The 21,547-nt window shown below is 33.7% G+C and overlaps 1 protein-coding gene across 1 annotated transcript; it reads left to right on the forward strand.

The window, feature by feature from the left end:
• The first annotated feature begins 2,059 nt into the window (after nucleotides 1-2,059).
• Nucleotides 2,060-8,568, forward strand: LOC111400284 (probable polyamine oxidase 4). The gene is made up of 10 exons (XM_023027700.1): nucleotides 2,060-2,666; nucleotides 4,120-4,235; nucleotides 4,321-4,409; nucleotides 5,225-5,338; nucleotides 5,885-5,894; nucleotides 5,990-6,075; nucleotides 6,174-6,276; nucleotides 6,897-6,994; nucleotides 7,438-7,867; nucleotides 8,053-8,568. Exons 1-10 carry the CDS (start codon nucleotides 2,618-2,620, stop codon nucleotides 8,365-8,367), a joined length of 1,410 nt encoding a protein of 469 aa, XP_022883468.1. The 5' UTR covers nucleotides 2,060-2,617; the 3' UTR covers nucleotides 8,368-8,568.
• The last annotated feature ends 12,979 nt before the right edge of the window (nucleotides 8,569-21,547 follow it).

Raw genomic sequence — 21,547 nt, forward strand, 5'->3', positions numbered from 1 at the left:
AAGTTGCAATGGGTGGTTATACTGTCACCGAGATTTTTATTTGATATAATATATTTTAATTACAATTCAACCTTCCATTAATTAACGTCTCGTATTTGACGATGATTTATAGCAAAATATTCTATTTTCATACTTTGAAATGAGGAAAAAAAGATTTTTTCACAATTTTATTTATTTATTTTTTAAAAATATGATGGAAAAATAAGTCATGTTATACTATTTCAATGGACTTTTGAATATAAAACTATCATGTAGACCTCATGCATGGACAAAGCATGGAAAAATATTTTGCTCAGATTAAAAGAACTTTTAGAGAAAATAAGATATTTTCCCCAAAAAATTATTCTATAAGAAGCAAAAACACTATCAAACATGCCTTAAAACTTTTCACACGTGAAATGTTAACTATATTTATTCAAACTAAGGACCATTTAGGTAAAAATGGGTCCTGGAAAGTCATTTTCGTTGAATAATAATATTTCAGGCAATATTGAATTTGACCCTCTGTGGTGACATATTAAAGCGTAACTTTATTGTCGGTAGTTTTTCAACGTGATACACATAATTATTTAATATATTAATATGGTAATTTTTTATTATTTTACGAATAAAATAACAAACTGTTATGTATATGTCACGTGCGACAATTGCTAATAATTTTCTCTAAATGGCATTATTCCGTATTGGAAAGTAAAAGTTTTTCATGATGATTATGCTCGAGAGTGTCAATGAGCTGAATCGAGTCTGCTCGATTTTAAAAAGCAGCAGTATGCGAGCCAATTTGTCATCCCTAATTATGCTTAATCATTCTTATATTACAGATATTCTTGAAAGTATATTGTATATGAAGAATTTTTTATATTATTCATGCTCGACGCCGGTTATCAAGATATTTTCATGTAATTTATAACCTTTAGAATTAAGTCAAATTCTGTGAATACATTGTAAAAGAAACAACACCTTTACGATTGCTTGATTCCTTGAATTGTGTCGTGTCTCATTCGCCGTTGGAAAAAAATAAAAAAATAAAAAAAATCAACGAGAAAGGGACAAGAGAACATGCATTGGAATATTCCATGACAGTAAGAGAACAAATTAGTTTTATATAAATAATAAGAGCAAACTTCTTATTTAGAATCTGTACAGCGGATTTTGAAAACTAATGAACGGGTAGTTTTCAAATTTTTCTTTTAATTTCTTCAATTATTAATAATTAAATAATCAGACTTAAAACTCTATTTAATTATATTAATTATTAAATCCTTTGTTAACCAAAGTAATTCAATTGAAGTACTTTTCTATTATATCTACTATGCTTTTATTTTGTAATTTTATAAATTTGAAATTTAATGGGTATTTTTATTTTTCATTTTAAAATAATTATAATGAATACATTATATTAGAAAAATATTTGACAATATTATATCTTGTTATGAAAGTAAAAGTAATTTTTATAATAAAATTGATGACGACAACGACGATATCACTTTTGATAATTATATACCGACTCAGTAATAAATTATTTTTATTTACCTAATGTTAAAATGATGATATTGAAAAATACAACATTTCTTAAAAAAATAATTGTGTAGAGTGTTTTGTTGGCATTATTATTGGTATTATAAGTGGTGTCGAGTGTTAACTGGAGGGAAAGACTGTCAAAAGTTTGAACTATCTAATGATATAATGTCATGTAACAGAGCGTAAAAAATGATGTATACAATTTTTACTGAGAAAAAAATTATCAAATACTTAGCTCCCGTTTGATAGCAATTTTTCACCCCAAAAATTAATTTTTTGATCATTATTTCAGCCGTCATTTTTTATTTCTTCACTCACGGGTGGGACACCACTTTTCTCTCTAACGATCTAAAAATTAATTCTCATTATCACTACCGAACAAACCTTAATTGACTCTGGTAGGCCAATAGAAGATTTTTCTAATTAAAGAAGAAGAAAACTTTTACTCTGTACCTCGTAGGCCCATTGAAGCCCAAAGAGGATAAACGGAAACAGCTAATATGTGGATTCCCCGTGGTTTCCTTCCTAGTGGGAGAGGGAAAGAGGAGTCCTAAACCGACTAGGCTGCCTCATACTCAGAATCTACCTGTAATTCTATCTCAATTCCCCAAATTACCCCCAATACATACAACGGCGCGCCCTTACTCTTATTTATACGTATCGGGACGCCGTTTCTCCTTTGTAGGCCTCATCTCATCTGCACATTGCGAGAGAGAGAGAGAGAGAGGAACAAAAATCGGAGAGTTAGGGCGAGAGAGAGAGAGAGAGAGAGAGAGAGAGAGAGAGATCTATGCAATCGAAGAAAAGGCCTTCGAGTGGTGTAGAAACAAAAATTGGAGTGGATTTTTCTGAATGTTATTATGATTATTATGAGCTGGCTTGATAAACTGCGTCGTTCTTCAAATTTCAGCCGCTTCATTGCCGGCCTTTTGCTCTTCCTTCTTTATCATTCTTCTCAATTGATTTCTAATTTTCCCGTTCCTATACACCCGTAAAATTATACAATCATCCACCGTTGCTTTCCAAGTTTTTGTCCATCAATTTGCATTGTTTGAATTTCGAGAAAAATTCGCCGGTTTTTTGGCACCGGCTGTTAATGGATATCAATTGTGATGACGATTTGCTCTCTAGCGATTTCTTTGACGGTAAGTATGATGCTCCAATTTCCTGAGTTAAAATATTCAAATCTTGTTAGTGACTCTCCAATTTTTGTGGTTTGTTTGCGGGATAATGATATTTTCATCTGTTATTTATATGATATTTATGGAAGTGTCCAATAGACTCTCTAAATATAAGATGTTTTCTATTTAGACACTTTGTAAAATAGAGAGTCCACACCATTCTTCTTACTGTTATTTAATAAGCTACAATTCCGATACTCAACTTCTTACATTAAAAATGAAAGCCAAAATAAATGGCTTTGGAGGGTATTCTAAATTAAAGATGCTCTCTATTATGCATAAGATGCTAAAGACAGTCCTTGGAGTTGCTCTTATTGTGCTTTATGTAAATGCATGGTATGTAGCTGACAATTATTTGTTGTGTTCTGTGTATTATCTATTAGTTTAATCATTGATTATTGTTTTAAATTATCTGATTAAATCTTTGTTACCAATTGTAATATGGTATTCTTAGATTACATTTGGAGCTCTAACAAATGATTTTTCCCCTCATTATGCTGGAAATATGCACGATATATTCACATCCTGAATAGAAGATTGTTTTAACATTTGAGTCTACCTACATACCACCTACAAAATTGAAATGGTCAATTCCCAAAATGAGCACTGTAATTGTTTGACCTACAGAGATGAATTAATTATTTGCATATCATGAACGTTGAGCTCAAGTGAAAAGCATAGTTTACCAATAAGTCGTAGGACCTGGGGCAGGAGAGCCAGACTCTGCCACTTATGAATTTTTGCAAAGACTCATCCATGGTACACAATTAAAATTTCCGGTAATACAAAACTTCAATTAATTCCATTTTTCTGGCCATAAATGGTCAGTATGAAAATGTATATATATATTCTTAACATTTAAAGATTCTTGCACTCTCAATGTTGTAAGTAAACCTGAGGTTAATGTGCAGAAGAAGTTGATAAACTCGGTTTCACCAGTACATAAGATGACTTAATGCATTAAATCACATGTTATTGCTTGCTTTCTATAGAATAGAATGACTCCCTCTCATAAATAGTGTTCCTGGATCCTGACAACATATTGACCAAAGATGGGGAAAAAAAAAATCTAAATGAGTCTTTCACCATCTGATAAGATGTGGGCTGTGTATAATCTTTCGTGTTTCATCTAATATCAATATAAAGTGCTGTTTAGTAATCTCGCACATGCATATGTAAGTCAATTTGCAGGCATGGCTAAATCTTGAGTTCAACATAATTCTAGAATTGTGTTTCATTTGTCAGTGATCTTCTCCACATTCTCTTTGTTTTCTCATTTTTCAAGTGTTAGTCTATTTGTTTGTCTTGTGACCCGTAAATTCAGTTTCTATTTTTCCATTTTTTTTTTTGAGAGAGGGAGAGAGAGAGATAAACACAAGTTCATTTCCTATCTGATTCATATTTGTCCATTTACTAGACATCTATAGCTCCCGTGTTGGAAAGCAACATGGTGCATTGCCTTCTGTCATTGTCATTGGTGGAGGTATATCAGGGATTGCTGCAGCGCGTATGCTTCAAAATGCATCTTTTAAGGTTTTTATACCTTCCAAGTGATATTTTATGAGCGATTGCGTTTTCATTTCTTTCCCTTCTGACAATGTCTTTCTCTTTTATTCAGGTAATCTTGTTGGAATCACAAGATAGAATTGGCGGCCGTATTTGCACTGATTACTCATTTGGTTGCCCAGTTGACATGGGAGCATCATGGTAAGTCATATTTTAATTTTGCTAGATATCTATTCTGAATGAGCAAGATATGTTGTGATTATCTTGAATTGGTCCTTACTGAGCTTGAGTTACATCCCCATCTAAACTTGCTTGATTAGGCTCTGTTATTTCCAATGACAATGGGGGAAAAGGTAAAATGCAGGGGAAGCTCCGTGAAAACATTGCGAGTTTTAAACAGAATCTTTCCACGTTCATCCTGATTTTCCCTGAAATTTTTCTTTTGTCTCAATGTCTATTAATACAATGAAGGCTAATGTCCTAATAGATCCTCTCAAATATTTGACAGAAAGACAGTTTTCATCCCAATATCAGACTGAAAATCATCTCTTTGTGAATTCTGGCTGAAAATTCCTACAGCAGCAGAGAAAATGCTGGTGGAAATCTCAACAATCGCATTGTTAAATTTTAATGCACAGTATCATTTGAAAGCTGACTAGTCATACTTTAGGACCTCACGGAATTGGGGAGAATGTGGATTGCATGTTATGCCTACAGATTATATATTTAATAACCAAGAACTTTACTTCAGAAAGTGAATACAAGTATTTTGCACCAATGCTTGTATCGCTTAAAGGACTTCAGAAAATATGAATTCATTACTCAAATGACATCATGTGGCACAAAATTAATTTTCATTCTTCAATATTGATTACTAAGTAGGTCAACCTTTTGCATTGTTGGCTGTCACTCATTTGGTTTTGTACTTCAGAACATTCTTTTGTAGTCTTGAAGCTTGCAAATAAGCTACCAATATCTTTGTTACCTATTATTGACTTCTTGTGAATAATACTCAGGCTACATGGTCTCTGCAATGAGAATCCGTTGTCTCAAGTTATAAGCTGCTTGGGGCTTACATTATATCGTACAAGTGGTGAGGACTCAGTTTTATATGACCATGATTTGGAAAGGTAATATATTGGTCTTTTGTCAAAATGAAAAATGATATGTTTGGTGGAATATCAGTCAACTATTGTTGGACGCTTACAGCATATGGGATTTTATTTTATTATTTTATTTATTTCATTTTATTTTTCTTGACAAAAATGTTAAAAAAGTACAAGGCCATTCTAAAATTGAGACACACTTTAAACATCGTGAGGTCTTCCCAATATCTTAATTTATAATACATTTTCCAAACATTTTTAAGCTTTCAATTTAAGCCTTATTTCGCACTTCATTTATTTCCCCCTGGAACAGTTTTAGACTAGCATATTCTAATGTTGGAAGATGTTATAGGCGCCTTAAGAAACCAGCTTCTGATCTGACATCCATATTTTTTATTCGGACATGGCATTATCTATTTTTTGTTTAATATAGTTGATATACTTTCAAGAAAGGAGACAGTGAAAACTTTTGAGTATTTTCTATATTAAGCAAGCAGAGTCATTCACCATCCTTTTTATTTGTACATATAAAATTGTCATTTCTTGATTTCAAATCATTTGACAACCGATCCTCGAGGAGGTAGGTCAATAACTTCTGAAAATTTTTGAAACTTTTATTTGCATTGTTTTCCATATGCAGAAAACAGGATATTGATTAATATTGTTTAATTCTAGACGGATAAAGTGAGGAATGAACATAGTGATGACATGTCTGTAAGGCAAGCGATATCCCTTGTGCTGGACAGGCATCCAGAATTGAGGTACCAGAAACAAATGACTCTGTCTGAAGTTTACTTTTGCGATGATCTTTAAAACATAGAATTCTATTGTTTATACCAGTAACATTTTGTGTCCTCAGACAAGGAGGACTTGCATATGAAGTACTGCAGTGGTACATCTGTAGAATGGAGGCATGGTTTGCTGCAGATGCAGACACAATATCTCTGAAAGCTTGGGATCAGGTAAGTTAATATCAATTAGTTTAATTTCATTTCTCTCTTCCCTATTACTTGGATTCTGTACATTCTTCACACCTATGATCTCGTGGTATGTAGTTGCTGAATTTGGTTTGTACTGCATGTGTTTTCTGTGCAAATGTTTCTTCGAAGACATTTTATTTTTCTGTACAAAATGTTTCTTCAAAGATATTTTATAGCTTCTCATTTATGCATTTATGCCTTTTGGCAGTATGTTTATGTTTTTACATAAATATATCAAAATTTGATGGATTTGGCGCAATATGTTTATATCTTTACATAAATGTGTCAAAATTTGATGGAACCATCAAGGCCAAGTGTTAATGTATCTACTACATATGATTCATAGTTTTTTGGCTGTTTACATATTTTCCTCATTTTATGCATATTTCGAAATGGACATTTTGGCATATTATATTCATGTTTTTAAACTTTATGGACACCACATGTTGAAATTTGATGGAACTATCTATTTGAAGTCGTATCCACTAAATAGTGTTGTTTCAGTTGATTCTGATGGATTGATTAATGGTTTGGGAAATGCAAATATTATCAATTTACTTGGATAAATATTTACATAATTTTTTCTATACCTGTATGTTCAGGAGAAAGTTCTTTCTGGTGGTCATGGACTGATGGTGCAAGGTTATGACCCTGTTATAAAGTTCTTGTCAAAAGATCTTGACATCCGCTTAAATCACCGGTATGCTTGCACATCTTTCATAATATAGAAATTTTATCACTGTCGTCTGTCTTCAAAGTATTCAGCACGTTAGTGACACCTATTCATTCAAGATCCCGATACCATTTAAATTTCATATTCATTAATATAATAATCATCTAAAACTATTTAATTAAGCATGAATTTCAGATGTTCATAATTCATAGTACTTTTTAACAAAATTATGGTGAACATAGATATTTTGGTATAAAGGCACGACAAGGAAAATCTTGTACTATCTGTTGCATGTTTTTGTATTTTCTTCATAATGTTCTGACAAAAAAAAAAAAAACCAACAACGGATTGAAAGTAAATGCACCTGCTTCCATCAGTTGACTTCTAATAAGAGTTCTCCATTACATTCCCTTGTTCAGCTTCATGCTTGTTTTGCCTTCATCTTTACTGAAGATAAATTTCTCTCTTAGGGTTAAAAGGATTGTCAATGGATATAAGAAAGTGGTTGTTACGGTTGAGGATGGGAGGAACTTCGTTGCTGATGCTGCAATTATTACTGTGCCTCTAGGGGTTCTGAAAGCTAATTTAATTGAGTTCAAGCCTAAGCTGCCTGAATGGAAGCTTTCTGCAATATCAGATCTTGGTGTGGGCAATGAGAATAAGATTGCATTACGATTTGACAATGTTTTCTGGCCAAATGTGGAATTTTTGGGCGTAGTTGCACCCACCTCTTATTCTTGTGGTTATTTTCTCAATCTCCACAAGGCCACAGGTCATCCAGTTCTTGTCTATATGGCAGCTGGAGCCCTTGCATATGACCTGGAGAAGCTATCAGATGAGGCTGCTACAAATTTTGTGATGTTACAGCTGAAGAGAATGTTCCCTGATGCATCTGAGCCTGTAGGTTTCGAGTATTTTTTTCTTCATGTCAATTTGGTTTTCTGAAGTTACTGATTTATAATTTCTCAAGGAAACATGATATTTACCATGGCTATTTGATGCAAGTTGTATGAAATGCTTATTTTTCTCTCATAACATGAGAACAAATGCTGTTAATAACACAACTTTTGAATGGTCCTTGACAGGTTCAATATCTTGTGTCGCGCTGGGGATCAGATCCCAACATCCTTGGGTGTTATTCCTATGACGCAGTTGGGAATTCAGATGATATATACGATCGGCTCCGAGAACCTTTGGGCAATCTTTTCTTTGGGGGCGAAGCCGTGAGCCTAGATCACCAAGGTTCTGTACATGGTGCGTATTCAGCTGGAATTATGGCAGCAGAAAATTGTCAAAAGCATCTTATGCAGAGGGTTGGAAGCTTGGAAAGGATTCCAGTCCTCGCCTCAAGAGATAAAATTGTTGAAGTTCCAGTTCCACTTCAGATCTCTAGGTTGTGAGATCATGCTATACTGTCTGAATTAATGTTTTCTTAGATTTGGAAAATTCTTCCAAATGTACTGTTTCCTTTTCTTCAAATGGTTAGTTTTGCAAACAGTATATCTGTTTCTTTGTCTTCAAATGGTTGGTTATGCAAACAGATTAGAACATTGTTCTGTTTACCTGATTAAGTGAATTTTCAATTTACAAATTTATCCAAACATGGAAGTTAAGTCATTGGTACAAAATGAATATATATATATAAAATCTAAATTTGCAAATCGTTACAAATTGTCGAACCGTTTTAAAAAAAAAAAAACAAATAAAATAAAATCTAAATTTTAAAATCAAACACATCTCAATTGAAAAGAGATTAAACCTGACCCAATTAAACTCAATATTCAATTAGGCAACTACACATCCAATTAATCAATTAAATCAACCCAATAACCCAGGGTCGTCATGATCGAGAACGCAAAACCTTCAATTTGACTAAAGTTGTGAACGACACCCGCTGGAACATATTCATCGATTGTTCATTTCAATTGAATAGATAATTAAATATAATTTTAATTTAAACTCACACCATTTCTTTAATTTTTTTCTACTAATAAATTTATATAGTGTTGGCTTAATTTTTATGTTACTTTCCCAATTATTATTATTTTTTTGGGTTTTTTGATAATGATTTGTTATATTTTATTGATAGTTGTGTTATTTTGTTCAGATTTATGTTGAGCTCCCACAATTTTTTAGCTAAGAGCGTTTTTTTTATCTGCGTCTAAATTTTCAGATCTGGTCATTCACTTTCTCGTTCTGATTTGTGTTGGGCTCTTTTAATATTTAATTGAACTATATTTCTACAACAATTAGAATAGCGTGGTTACATTTATAAGAGGAAATTACCCTCGCACCCATTTTTTTAATTTTTCATTTAAACAATTAGGTACTAAAATTATTCTTTCCAAAAATCAAGTGGACCATGCTATGTTGGTACACGTACAAGAAATTTTTACCGAATCCCTTACCTACAACTCACAATAGGAGGTGGGCCCATTGTTTTCAATTTTTTTTTTTTTTTTATTCTTGCACGACCCATGCGCATTGTGAGAGAATGTAAATCATTCGGTAAGGGATAGAGTATACAAATATCTTTTTCCAAATCAAGTATACCCCATCCACCCCACCCAATTCCACAACACACTCTATCCTAACCCTAACACCATTTCCATCACAAATTTTCACGAATTATTCTATTTTTGGCCCCCATGTAAACCAAATTGCACAAAACATTATACTTCTAGTGTGGTTGAATTTCCACAATCCCAAACCACCCCATGAACGTTTGCCCTAGCCATCCTCGACACCACCACAACGGTATTCCTCATTTTGTTCCTTAATACCAACTGCCAGCCTTAAACCCCAATCCCAACCCTAACATATTTGTTATCAAATCGCCAAGAGGGTAGAATGACAATAACTTTGACGACGATGGAATGAAGAGACGATAGAAAGAAAAGGCAGAAGGCCTCATATGATTCCGCTTAATCGTGATACGGTAGTAGTGGTTCCACAACTGTGTCTCCATCTCTACAAATGACCACGCCAATTTTGTGAACTCCGTGTCTCTACTTCCATAGACAATTATATATCTAGAGGTTGCTGGTAGCTAGAAAAGAGGTAGTGGAGGTTTTGTATTTGAGGTACATGGGGTAGATTTAGGAGTGTCAACGAGCCGAGCCGAACCGACTCAGGCTTTTTTAAGGCAGGCTTTTTTTGGCTTGAGCCGAGTAAAAGTTCGGCCAAAAAATTAAGTCTCAACTCGAGTAAAAGCAAGGCCGAGCCGACTCAATCTTTCATTTTTTTCTTCGAACTTGAGTCTCCACCTCATATGGAGTGACAGTGACAAATGTGCTAAGTTTTTCAAACTCCACCTCAAGCCGATCTCTCTCTTCACCGTGTTCTGTTTCGCTCACAGGTTCAGGTTCACCCTTAAGAAAAGACATTTCACCCTCATTAAACGTAAAATCTATACTTACAATGATCTTAACCCCTTTTTGAATGCCCAAGATTGACTAACCAAGAGGAGGGATGAATTGGTTTTTAAAACTTTTTCACAATTAATTTGAAGTTTTAGAGTTATTATGCAAGCGAGTGTAATAGTTAAGCAAGTTTTCACAAATGTGAAACTAAGTAGACGAATGCAAAGAACGTAATATAAAAATAACAAGTAAAAGGGATAGAGAAAGCACACAATTTAGTATGAGGTTTGATCCAACCAGAGGATCAACGTCCTCCGTTACCAAGCTATCCGTCACGAATAAGACATTTTCCACTAAATGTGATTGACTTATAGTGCAATCCAACCCTTACAAAACTTTCGGTGACTTAAAAACAAGGAGCACCGATTCTTTTACAATATTGAGCGTTATGAGACCTCAACACGACCCTCAAGCTTACAAATAAAGGATTTAAAAATTGAAACTTCTCTTATAGTAGATGATGTATTCAAAGTTAAGTATGATAACTCTTTAAGAAATAGCAATAAATGAAGCTCAAGAGTTAGATGAGAGAAACTTTGATGAGTAAAATGATTTTTCAAAAGTTAAATCATTCAAAAGTTTTTCTAAAATGAATGGATTGATAGAGATAGGCAAAGATTGAAAATTAAATAGATAAGATCAACGCTATCTCATTTTTTTGCTCTTAGAAATTCTTACATTGAATACAAATTGATAATGGTATTTATAACAGTAAAAATGATCAAATTTTTGTTCCTATGTATCGGATAGTTAACTATCCGTTTGGTTAGAAATCAGCACGATCACTATTTAGACCATTGGACAAATTGGTGATATCGGACATCTGCTAGGTTTACCGAACACGTCTAGTATGACCAAATTTTTTAACAAAATGTTTTATATTGTTTGGAAATTGAAGAATATTTTTAATTCTTATCTTTCAAGGTTTTTCCAAATTTCCAAATATGCAATAAAGTTCATACATTTGAAAAATAATTTTGCATGTGAAAATATTTGAAACGTCATTTTTTCTTATGCATAAAAATTCATCTTGAGCTTTCAAATCATATTACCAATTTTTAAAGCATTTTACCTTTACACTTGAATTCAAGATATCTAAATCTAATGGCTTCAATGTTTGTCTTGAATGATTTGTCGTATATGCTCAATTTTTATCTCGTCTTGTATTGCTCATTTTTACGAGTATTCCAAGGGCAATCATTTCATCTTCAATCGATCAAGCTTGCCACAATTTCTATAATCACTCAAATGCGATTGTTAGCAACATAAGCAATTTGTTTGTTATAATCAAAACGTGAAGTCAACCATAGGTGAATAATTTCTCCTTTTTTGATTATGACAAACAAGGGACGATATATAAGAAATTTGATAAGCAAAAGTATATGTTAACAAATAGTTTTCCCTATCGTGTATTCCCCCTTTCTTATACAGGTTAAGCATGTGTATCATGTCATCTCATTTCATGCATTTTATTCATGCTATTTTCCCCTTTTGACATAAGCAAGAAGAACAACGAAGCATGAAAAACGTAAGTGCATAACCATAACCATTTGCATTAATAATTAAAGAGCAAGACAAATACCAAAAGAAGTACTAACGCGCCGGAGGAAAATGAGCATAGAAGTAGTCATAGATCGCGTTATGCTAGGCTACATATCCACTTGCTGTGCAAGAATGGCATCATGTCGAGCTTGGATTTGATAAATGATAAGGTGAGTGCGTCAAGGCGCCCATTTAGGAGGTTGTAATGATCCTAAGTGGAAGTGAAACCATGGGAAGAAGATGATGGAGCACCCAAGGTCGGTATGGGTGATCGATGCGAAGGTAATGGAACATCTTCTTCTGCCTCATCATCTTCTTCAAAAGGCAATGTCGAAGGACCCGAGGCAACATCGAACCCTTTAGTGTAAGCCACCCATTGGCCTTGTGTTTTATAAATATTCATACGTTTGAGGGTTTGAATATTGATTGTATCACTAGGCCGATGTTTGACTGCCGCTTCACCATCAAGAGAGACATTGAAGTGTTTGAAAATTTTGGTTAAAAGCATTCCACAGGGTAGGGCTTTGGTATAATGTGAAGAGTGGATAAGTTTCATAAGGCCCAAGGCAATAGACGGGAAATCTAACTTATGGTCAACGAGAAATGAATCGAGAATAAACAGGTCAAAATAATTAACCTCATCTCGACGCCTTTTCCTGGGTAGTATAATGTGAGCAATAATATTTTGCAAAACTTTGCAAGGTAAGATGAGTTGATTGACACTAATTTTTGTAATGTTTTCAAAATCTTTTCCCGTCATTCGGCGGCATGCATCACTTGGGTTATACCATTCCAAATTCGGATGAGCTTTGTGAGTTTACTTGGGTATTACATGGTTCAAGGTTAAGAAGGTCTCGAATGAGAGCTTTATTAACTGTGATCCGCATATTTTATTTAAGCATGAAAGACTATCCGAACGTGGTGTGATAACCATTTTTGTGTAAAAATCTTTCATGAGTTGAGGGTAAGCATTTTTTTCTAAAGAACAAACCGAAACACATCCCATTTTCTCCAAAAAATCTTCAATATGTAAAGCAGGAGCCTCAATAGTAAAATCCACAAAGTCAATATTTTTACTTAGTAGAATGGGGGCTTTCTCAAACTGGTTTATTGGCACTTCGGGTTCAAAATCTGTTTCTTCGTTGGAGAAAGTGATGGAGGTCATCTTTTCGTTGTCTTTGTCCTCTTTCCACTTGCTTTGTTCTTGGCATTGTTTGAATTGAAGGAATTTTGAGCCAATGGAGCTAGGGCACGAAATTGGGGAAAATGTGAAATTATGAAAGAAATTTCAAGTAGAAAATGATGTAGAGTAAGTGGGTTAATTTGATTTGGTATTCAATTGAAGAACTTGAGCGTTGAAAAGATGAAGGTCGAGTGGAGTATGGAGGAGATTTCGAAGGAATTGAAGAAGGTGGGAAGAAAATGACCTCAGTTCGTGTGTTTTAAAAACAGAAATCGCATTGTACTAGACGTCCGATAGGGCAGAAGTTAAAATTTTCTGCCAAACCGGACGCTTGTTCCGGATAGTCTGCTTGGACTTGTCCTGTATAAGAATACTCAGTCGGACGGTCCGCTTGACTCGTCCAATAAGATTTTTTTTAAAGGAGAGGTATAGATGTACAAAAAATAAAAAAAACTAATATAATTTAATCTTTAGCCATTTATATCAAACTCATCAATAATGCCTAAACCTCTTCGAATATGAGAAAATCGATCATGCGCTAGAGGTTTGGTGAAAATATCGGCTAGTTGGTCCTCGATTTTGATAAATTCTAATGCAATATCTCCCTTTTGTACATGATCATGAAGAAAGTGGTGTCGAATATCAATATGCTTAGTTCGTGAGTGCATGGTGGGATTTTTAGACAAATTTATGGCACTAGTATTATCGTACATAATGTGTATTTGATCAAAAGATAAATGACAATCACTAAGGGTTTGTTTTATCCATAGCATTTGAGCACAACAACTTGCCGCCGAAATATATTCGACTTCGACTATTGATAATGCCACAGAATTTTGTTTTTTACTAAACTATGATACTAATGCAAAACCTAGAAAATGACATGCTCTACTAGTGCTTTTACGATCGATTTGATAATCAGCCCAATCAACATCCAAATAGCTAAGAAGGTCAATGTGAGTTCCTTTTGGATACCAAAGTCCTAAGGATCTAGTACCGTTAAGATATCTAAAGATTTGTTTTACGGCCTTAAGATGCGATTCCTTAGGATTAGATTGAAATCTAGCTCATAGACATACACTAAATATAATATCGGGCCTACTAGTAGTTAAATAAAGAAGGGATTCGATCATACCTCGATACTTGATTACATCAACGGAAGTGCTTTGATTATTTTTGTCCAATTTGATGGATGAGCTCATGGGAGTGTTTATTAGTTTCAAATTTTCCATCTCAAATTGTTTAAGCATATCCGATATGTATTTACTTTGATTTATAAAAATTCCGTCGTTTGTTTGCTTAATTTGAAGACCAATGAAGAATTTAAGTTATCCCATCATACTCATTTCAAATTCCCATACATTTTGAAAATTCTTCGCAAAGATGGATGTTAGTTGCACCAAAAATAATGTCATCAATGTAAATTTGAACATTAATCATATCTTTCTCATGAGTTTTAACAAATAGTGTAGTATCTGCTTTACCTATTGTAAAACTGTTTGAGAGTAGAAATTTGCTCAAACGTTCATACCAAACTCTAGGAACTTGATTTATACCATAAAGAGCTTTTCTAAATTCAAAAACATGATCAGGATATTTGTGATTTTTAAAATTGGAAGGTTGCTCAATAAAAACTTCTTCTTAAGTAAATCCATTTAAAAATATAATTTTAACATCCATTTGATAAAGTGTAAAACCTTTATGACATGCAAATGCAAGAAGCATGCGAATGGACTTTAATCTAGCTACGAGTGTAAATGTTTCTTCAAAATCGATGCCTTCTTCTTGATTGTAAGCTTAGGCCAATAATCTAGCCTTGTTACGCATAATTATTCCATTTTCATCTCTTTTGTTTCTAAAGACCCATTTTGTTCCAATAACGATTTGATTTTTTGGTCTAACGACTAAGTCTCATACATGATTTCTTTCAAATTGATTTAATACTTTTTGTATTGTTAGAATCCAAAACTCATCAAACTCAGCTTCTTTGAAATTTTAGGTTTGATTTGAGAAATAAATGCGCAACTACCGAAGTGATTTTATGGGAGGTTCTAGTAGTGATACCTTTTAATGGGTCGCTAATTATTAACTCTTTAGGATGGGATGGAGTGAATTTCCATTCCTTTTGTAATGGGGGATCACTTTGTTCTTCGATTTGTCTTTCTTTATTTTCTTGAGCATCTGATTCCTCTTTTCTTCATTTGGTTTTTCCTTATTTTGATCGTGAATTTTAATTTGTTCAAAAGGGACTTTCAAACCTACATCATCATCGCTACATTTCTCTTATTTAAGAGAGTTAGTCTCATCAAATGTGATATGCATGGATTCTTCAACAACTGGAGTTCTTTTGTTAAATACTCTCTAAGCTTTGCTAGTTTATGAATATCCTAAAAAAATTCCAATATTGGATTTAGAATTAAACTTTCCAAGTTATCTTTAGTGTTTAAAATAAAGCATTTGCACCCAAAAACTCTAAAGTAACCGATATTTGGAATTCTATTTTTCCAAATTTCATATGGAGTTTTGTTTTTCTTTTTACTTACATGTACTCTATTTACAATATAGCAACAGGTATAGATGGCTTCGGCCCAAAAATATTTTGGCATGCTATTTTCATTTAGCATGGTCCTAGCCATTTCTTGCAATGTTCAATTCTTTCTTTCTACAATTACATTTTGTTGAGGAGTTCTAGGAGCCGAGAAATTATGATTATATCCATTTTCATTGCAAAAGTTATCAAAAGCTATATTTTCAAATTCTCCACCATGATCACTCCTTATAGAAGTGATAGAATATCCCTTTTCATTTGAACCTTTTTACAAAAGGTTTAAAAATATTTAAAGCCTCTTCTTTAAGACTTAAGAATATAACCCAAGTGAATCATGAAAAATCATCCACAATGACAAAAGCATAATGTTTTCCTCCTAAACTTGCGCTTCTAGAAGGTCCAAAAAGGTCAATGTGGAGCAGTTGTAGTGCTTTTGATGTTGAGGAGTGTTGTTTAGTTTTGAAAGAACTTTTTACTTGTTTGTCAAATTGACAAGCATCATAAACTTTATCCTTTTCAAATTTTAAATTTGACAATCCTTTAACAAAACAATTTTTTGAAATTTTTGAAAGAAGATATATGCTAGCATGACCTAATCTCCTATGCCATAACCATGTATCTTCCTTGAGACTAAGTAAGCAATTTTCATCATTTTCACACTCAATATTTAGGATATAAACATCTTTTACTCGGCTACCTATGAACATTGCTTCCTTTGAATTGGCAACCTTTACAAGGCATTTTGAAGAGTCGAATTTAATATGATAACCTTTATCACATAATTGACTAATGCTAAGCAAATTATATTTTAGGTTATCGACTAGTAAAACATTTTCAATCTTAGGAGAGGAATGATTACCAATATCTCCGATTCCGATAACTCTTCCTTTTGCATTGTCTCCGAATGTCACATGACCTCCATTCTTTTCTTTGAAATTTGATAATAACTTTCTATCTCCTGTCATGTGTATTGAACATTCACTATTCAAGAACCATTTGCTTTTTACTTTCTTTCGTACCTACAAAAATAATTCAATTTTTTTTTTTCGATACACATACAAACTTGGGTCCTTGGTAGTTAGTATTAGTGGACTCTTGAATCCACTTATATTTTCTTTCAAAGTATAACTTCTTTTTAGTTAAACAATTGAATGTAATATGTCCATTTTTATTACAAAAATTACATATAATTTTTGAAGTAGAAGAATTTGAAGATTTAACAAATATATTTTCAAGTGACTTTTGCTTCAAGAAAGGTCTGTACCCAATTCCTCCTTTATCAAATTCATATTTTTATTACCAAAAATTAAATCAAAATTCTTCTTTCCTTGAGTAAATTTATGAATGATTTTGGTCAAGTCCTCAATTTTTTCTTTTAAAAGGGAATTCTCTTTGATCAACAAATCGTACTTGAAATTTTCCTTTGTTTATCCAAATTTTCTTTATTTCTTCTTTTAATGAAGAATTTTTCCTTTTTAAGAATAGAGTGACTTATTGCAAGTTTTTCAAATTCTTCAAAAATTTCATCGTAGGAAGTAGACAATTCATCATATGAACATTTATTAATGGAATTTACCTCTTTTTCGATGGCCATAAAGCACATGTTGGCAATTTCATCTTGGCTATCATTTTTGTTTTGACCATCATCATCACCTTCATTCCATGTAGCTTGTAATGCCTTTTTCTTGATGTTCTTCCTTTTGTTCGGGCACTCGGTTCTTTTGTGGTCGAGTTTGTCACAATCGTAGCATATTATTTTCTTACTTTTCTCTTCAACTTTTTCATCCTTCTTTTAAAATTTCGATTGTTTCGGAAGCCCCTCCACTTTTTGACAAGAAGAACCAAGTCGTCAAGTTCTTCATCACCCATATTGTCACTTGTTGTTCCTTCTTCAATTGCCGATTTTAAAGCAATTTGACGTTTGGGTTCCTTTGATTCTTCTTTAATTTTTCTTCTCTTCTCCTTGACCTTGGCATTGTTGAGCTCATAAGTCATCAATGTTCCATAGAGTTCTTCTAAAGAATATGCATTTATATCTTTGGTATTTTCTATCAACATTCTCAATGGGCTCCAATCTTCGGATAGAGACCTAAGCATTTTACTCACAAGTTCACCATTATTATATTTTCGATCAAATCCTTTTAGACCATTTACAATAACGGTAAAGCCAATAATCATATCAACAATAGGTTCATTTTGTTTCATGAAGAAATTTTCAAACTCCTTAACCAACTATTAATTTTGGTTTCTTCTACTTTGCTAGTACCAACATGAGTAACTTCTAATGCATGCCAAATGTCATATGCGAAATCACATGTACTAATACGGCTAAACTCTTTCCTATCTAGTGCGCGATAAAGTAAGTTCTTGGCTTTGGCATTTAATGACAATTTTCTTTTATCTTCATCATCATATTCCTCTCTAGATTTAGGAATAGTTTGGTCGGGTCTTCCATTAATTTTGATAGTTTTGGAAGGCATATAAGGACCATATTCGATAATTTCCCAAATATTGTAGTCAATTGATTGAACAGAGATCATCATCTTAGCCTTCCAATAATTATGGTGTGTCCCATCAAAAAAGGGAGGTCGGTTTGTAGAATGACCCTCAAGATTTTGAAACATAGGGTTAGCCATTACTCAAGATTGTGAAATCTTAAAAAAAAAAAAGAGTACCAAGTCTTAATACCAATTGAAAGCCCAAGATTACCTAACCAAGAAGGAGATAAATTGGTTTTTAAAACTTTTTCACAATTAATTTCAAGTTTTAAGGTTATTATGTAAGCGAGTGTAATAGTTAAGCAAGTTTGCACAAATGTGAAACTAAGTAGACGTATGCAAAGACCGTAATATAAAAATAACAAATAAAAGGGATAGAGAAAGCAAACGATTTAGTAGGAGGTTCGATCTAACTCAACGATCTACGTCCTCCGTTACCAAACTCTTTGTCACGAGTAAAGCCTTTTCCACTAAATGTGATTGACTGATGATACAATCCAACCCTTAAAAAGCTTTCGATAACTTACAAACAAGGAGCGTCGATCCTTTTACAATGTTGAGCGTTACGAGACCTCAATGTGACCCTCAAGTTTACAAATAAACAATTTAAAAATTGAAACTTCTCTTATAGTAGATGATATATTCAAAGTTGAGTATAATAAGAGAAGTAGGCTAACTCTTTAAGAAATAGCAATAAATGAAGCTCAAGAGTTAGATGAGATAAACTTTGATGAGTACAATGATTTTTCAAAAGTTAAATCAATCAAAAGTATTTCTAAAATGAATAGATTGATAGAGATAGACAAAGATTGAAAATTAAATAGATAAGATCAATGCTATCTCACTTTTTTGTTCTTAGAAATTCTTATGTTGAATGTGTTAGGTCTAAAAGTGTAATTGGTGATTCTGTGGACAAAACAGACTAAATTGTATAATTGTAAAAGTTAGGGATTTAATTGAACATTGGTGTAAAAGTCAGGGACTTAGGGTGCAATTTGTATAAATGAGTTAAATTGGTGTTCGAGTTATTGAAGGAGCCCAAGATGTCAAAGTAGATCACATAAGATCATCGGAATGCAATTGTAAGTCTAAAGGATATCAAAGAGTCGCACAAAAATTGTTTCGAATTTTCAGCCATAATTTGCAATGCATTTTTCACATAGAAAACTTTGGAATTTGGACAAGGCTACTTAGAATAATTGTAGCCCTTTAAGTTAGCCTTCCAACGCAACTTAAACCACCTCAATCAGATATCAGACGAGAAAGTTATGATGAAAATACAAACGACTACTCACTATCGCTTGCTTCTTGCTGGCATTTCGCTCGAGCGAAAAAAATAGAATACCTCTCGCTCGATTCTCGCTGGCATCTCACTCAAGTGACACTCCTATGTGGAAAAAATCCTATTTCGCATTTTTGAAGTATTTTACTCGGCCCATACTGCCTAGATACCTTCAAATATAAATATCCAAACCCTAGCACGAATTTTCATAGGTTGCTACATTATTCTTTCATTGCAAAAGATATTCATAACATCTTTGAAGAGATCCAAGGTGCATTTAATTGAAGATTTCATCTATATCAATCTTGTGATCCGACAACCATTGTTTTAGGAAAAAAACATTGAATCTACATAACCCAAAACACCTTATTTCCTTAATCTATTGAGGAAGGGACTCTCTCATTGGAGGATTCAGAGAGGTGGATTGAGGCGTAGTTACAAGCACATGAACGGACGGTTTTTGGTGTTCCACTTGATGATACAGTCAGTTAAAGACCAGGAGGTTGCAGTGGACAACAAATTGGGCTGCAGGAGGTAGATCAGGAAGTCTAGTAAGAAGCTAGAAGTATCTACAGTAGTAGATCGTGAGATTAGAACAACGGGTCTGATTGGGTACGGAGTTTGGTATAACTTGTACTTGCGGAATTGGTATAGTGGAGGTAACTAGGTTGGTCCTGGAGTTTTACCTACGTTGGGGTTTCTCCATCATCACATTGTTTGTTATTTACTGCTTTACATAATATATAAACTGCGGCATTCCAACATAAGTTAATTGACTTGTATGATTAATCACCTAGACAACTAATTAATGTGACTTGTTGCTTTAGTTAGATTAATTCCGATGTAAGGTCAAATTGGTTAAAGTGAAATCTAGAACGTAAACTTGGTAACGCATAAAATTTGAACTTGATACTGTATCACGTTAGTCGAACTTTCTAGCATATCTTAGCGTTCTAGGTCAAATTTTTTTTCAAGTGGTATCAGAGCCTAAAATCGTGTCCTGACCTTAAATAGTCTAGATGAGTAGCTCATTGAATGTGCCGCCCCACTTTGATAGTAGTAACCATGCATACTGAAAGGTTAGAATGAGGGCATTTTTTAAATCCATGGATGAGCGTGTCTGGCAGAGCATAGTGAATGGTTGGTCTATCCTTAGTACCACAGTAGATGGTGTAGTTACTCCCACCCCTGTAGAAAACTGGTTTAGAGCACAATTGGATAGCTGTAACTTTAATAGCAAGGTCATACATGCATTGTTTATGGCTGTGTCCTCTGAGGAATTTAGGAGAGTATCTATGCGTGAGGTAGCTAAGGATGTTTGGGACATTTTACAAACCACACATGAAAGAACCCAGGCCGTTAAAAATTCTAAAATACAGATGCTGACCAATAGGTTCGAGGAAATCAGGATGAGAGATGATGAGACATTTGATGTCTTTTATACGAGCTTAAATGATATAGTGAATTCCTCCTTCAACCTAGTTGAGAAAATTCCCGAGCCCAAGATAGTTAGAAAAATTCTTAGATCCTTACCTGAGCATTTCAGGCCGAAAGTCACAGATATTGAAGAAAGTAAGGACATAAACACTATCAAGATAAAGGAGTTAGTCGGATCCCTTCAGACCTATGAGTTGACCTTAGATAATTCTGCTAAGGAAAAATCCATAGCCTTGAAATCCGCTAGGAATAACCGGATGGAATCTTCTAATTCAGATTCACCCAATGATGAGGAGATGGCCTACCTAACTAAGAAATTTTGAAAAATGTTTAGAAATAAGAAAAAGCCTCAAGAGAGATAAAAACATGGCCCAAATAAATCTAGGAGAAAATCTAAATCCGTGAGATGCCATAACTGTCAGGGTTTCGGTCACGTGAGAAGTGAGTGCCCTAGTGCTAAGAGAGTTGAAGAGAAGGCAATGAATACTACTCTCACTGATGATGAGCCTAGCTTAGACAATCAAAGTGAGAAATCCACACGTTAGGAGAATGGAAAATATGTGGCCTTCGTTGCTAGGGTTAAGAGTGGATCCGAACAGAGGAGTGAAAGGGATGAGGACTTAGATAGTGGTGAGAATTCTAGATATGAATCTATGAGTGATGAAAAT

This window comes from Olea europaea, chromosome 10, assembly GCF_002742605.1.
Source record: "Olea europaea var. sylvestris chromosome 10, O_europaea_v1, whole genome shotgun sequence".
NCBI classification, from domain to species: Eukaryota; Viridiplantae; Streptophyta; class Magnoliopsida; order Lamiales; family Oleaceae; genus Olea; species Olea europaea.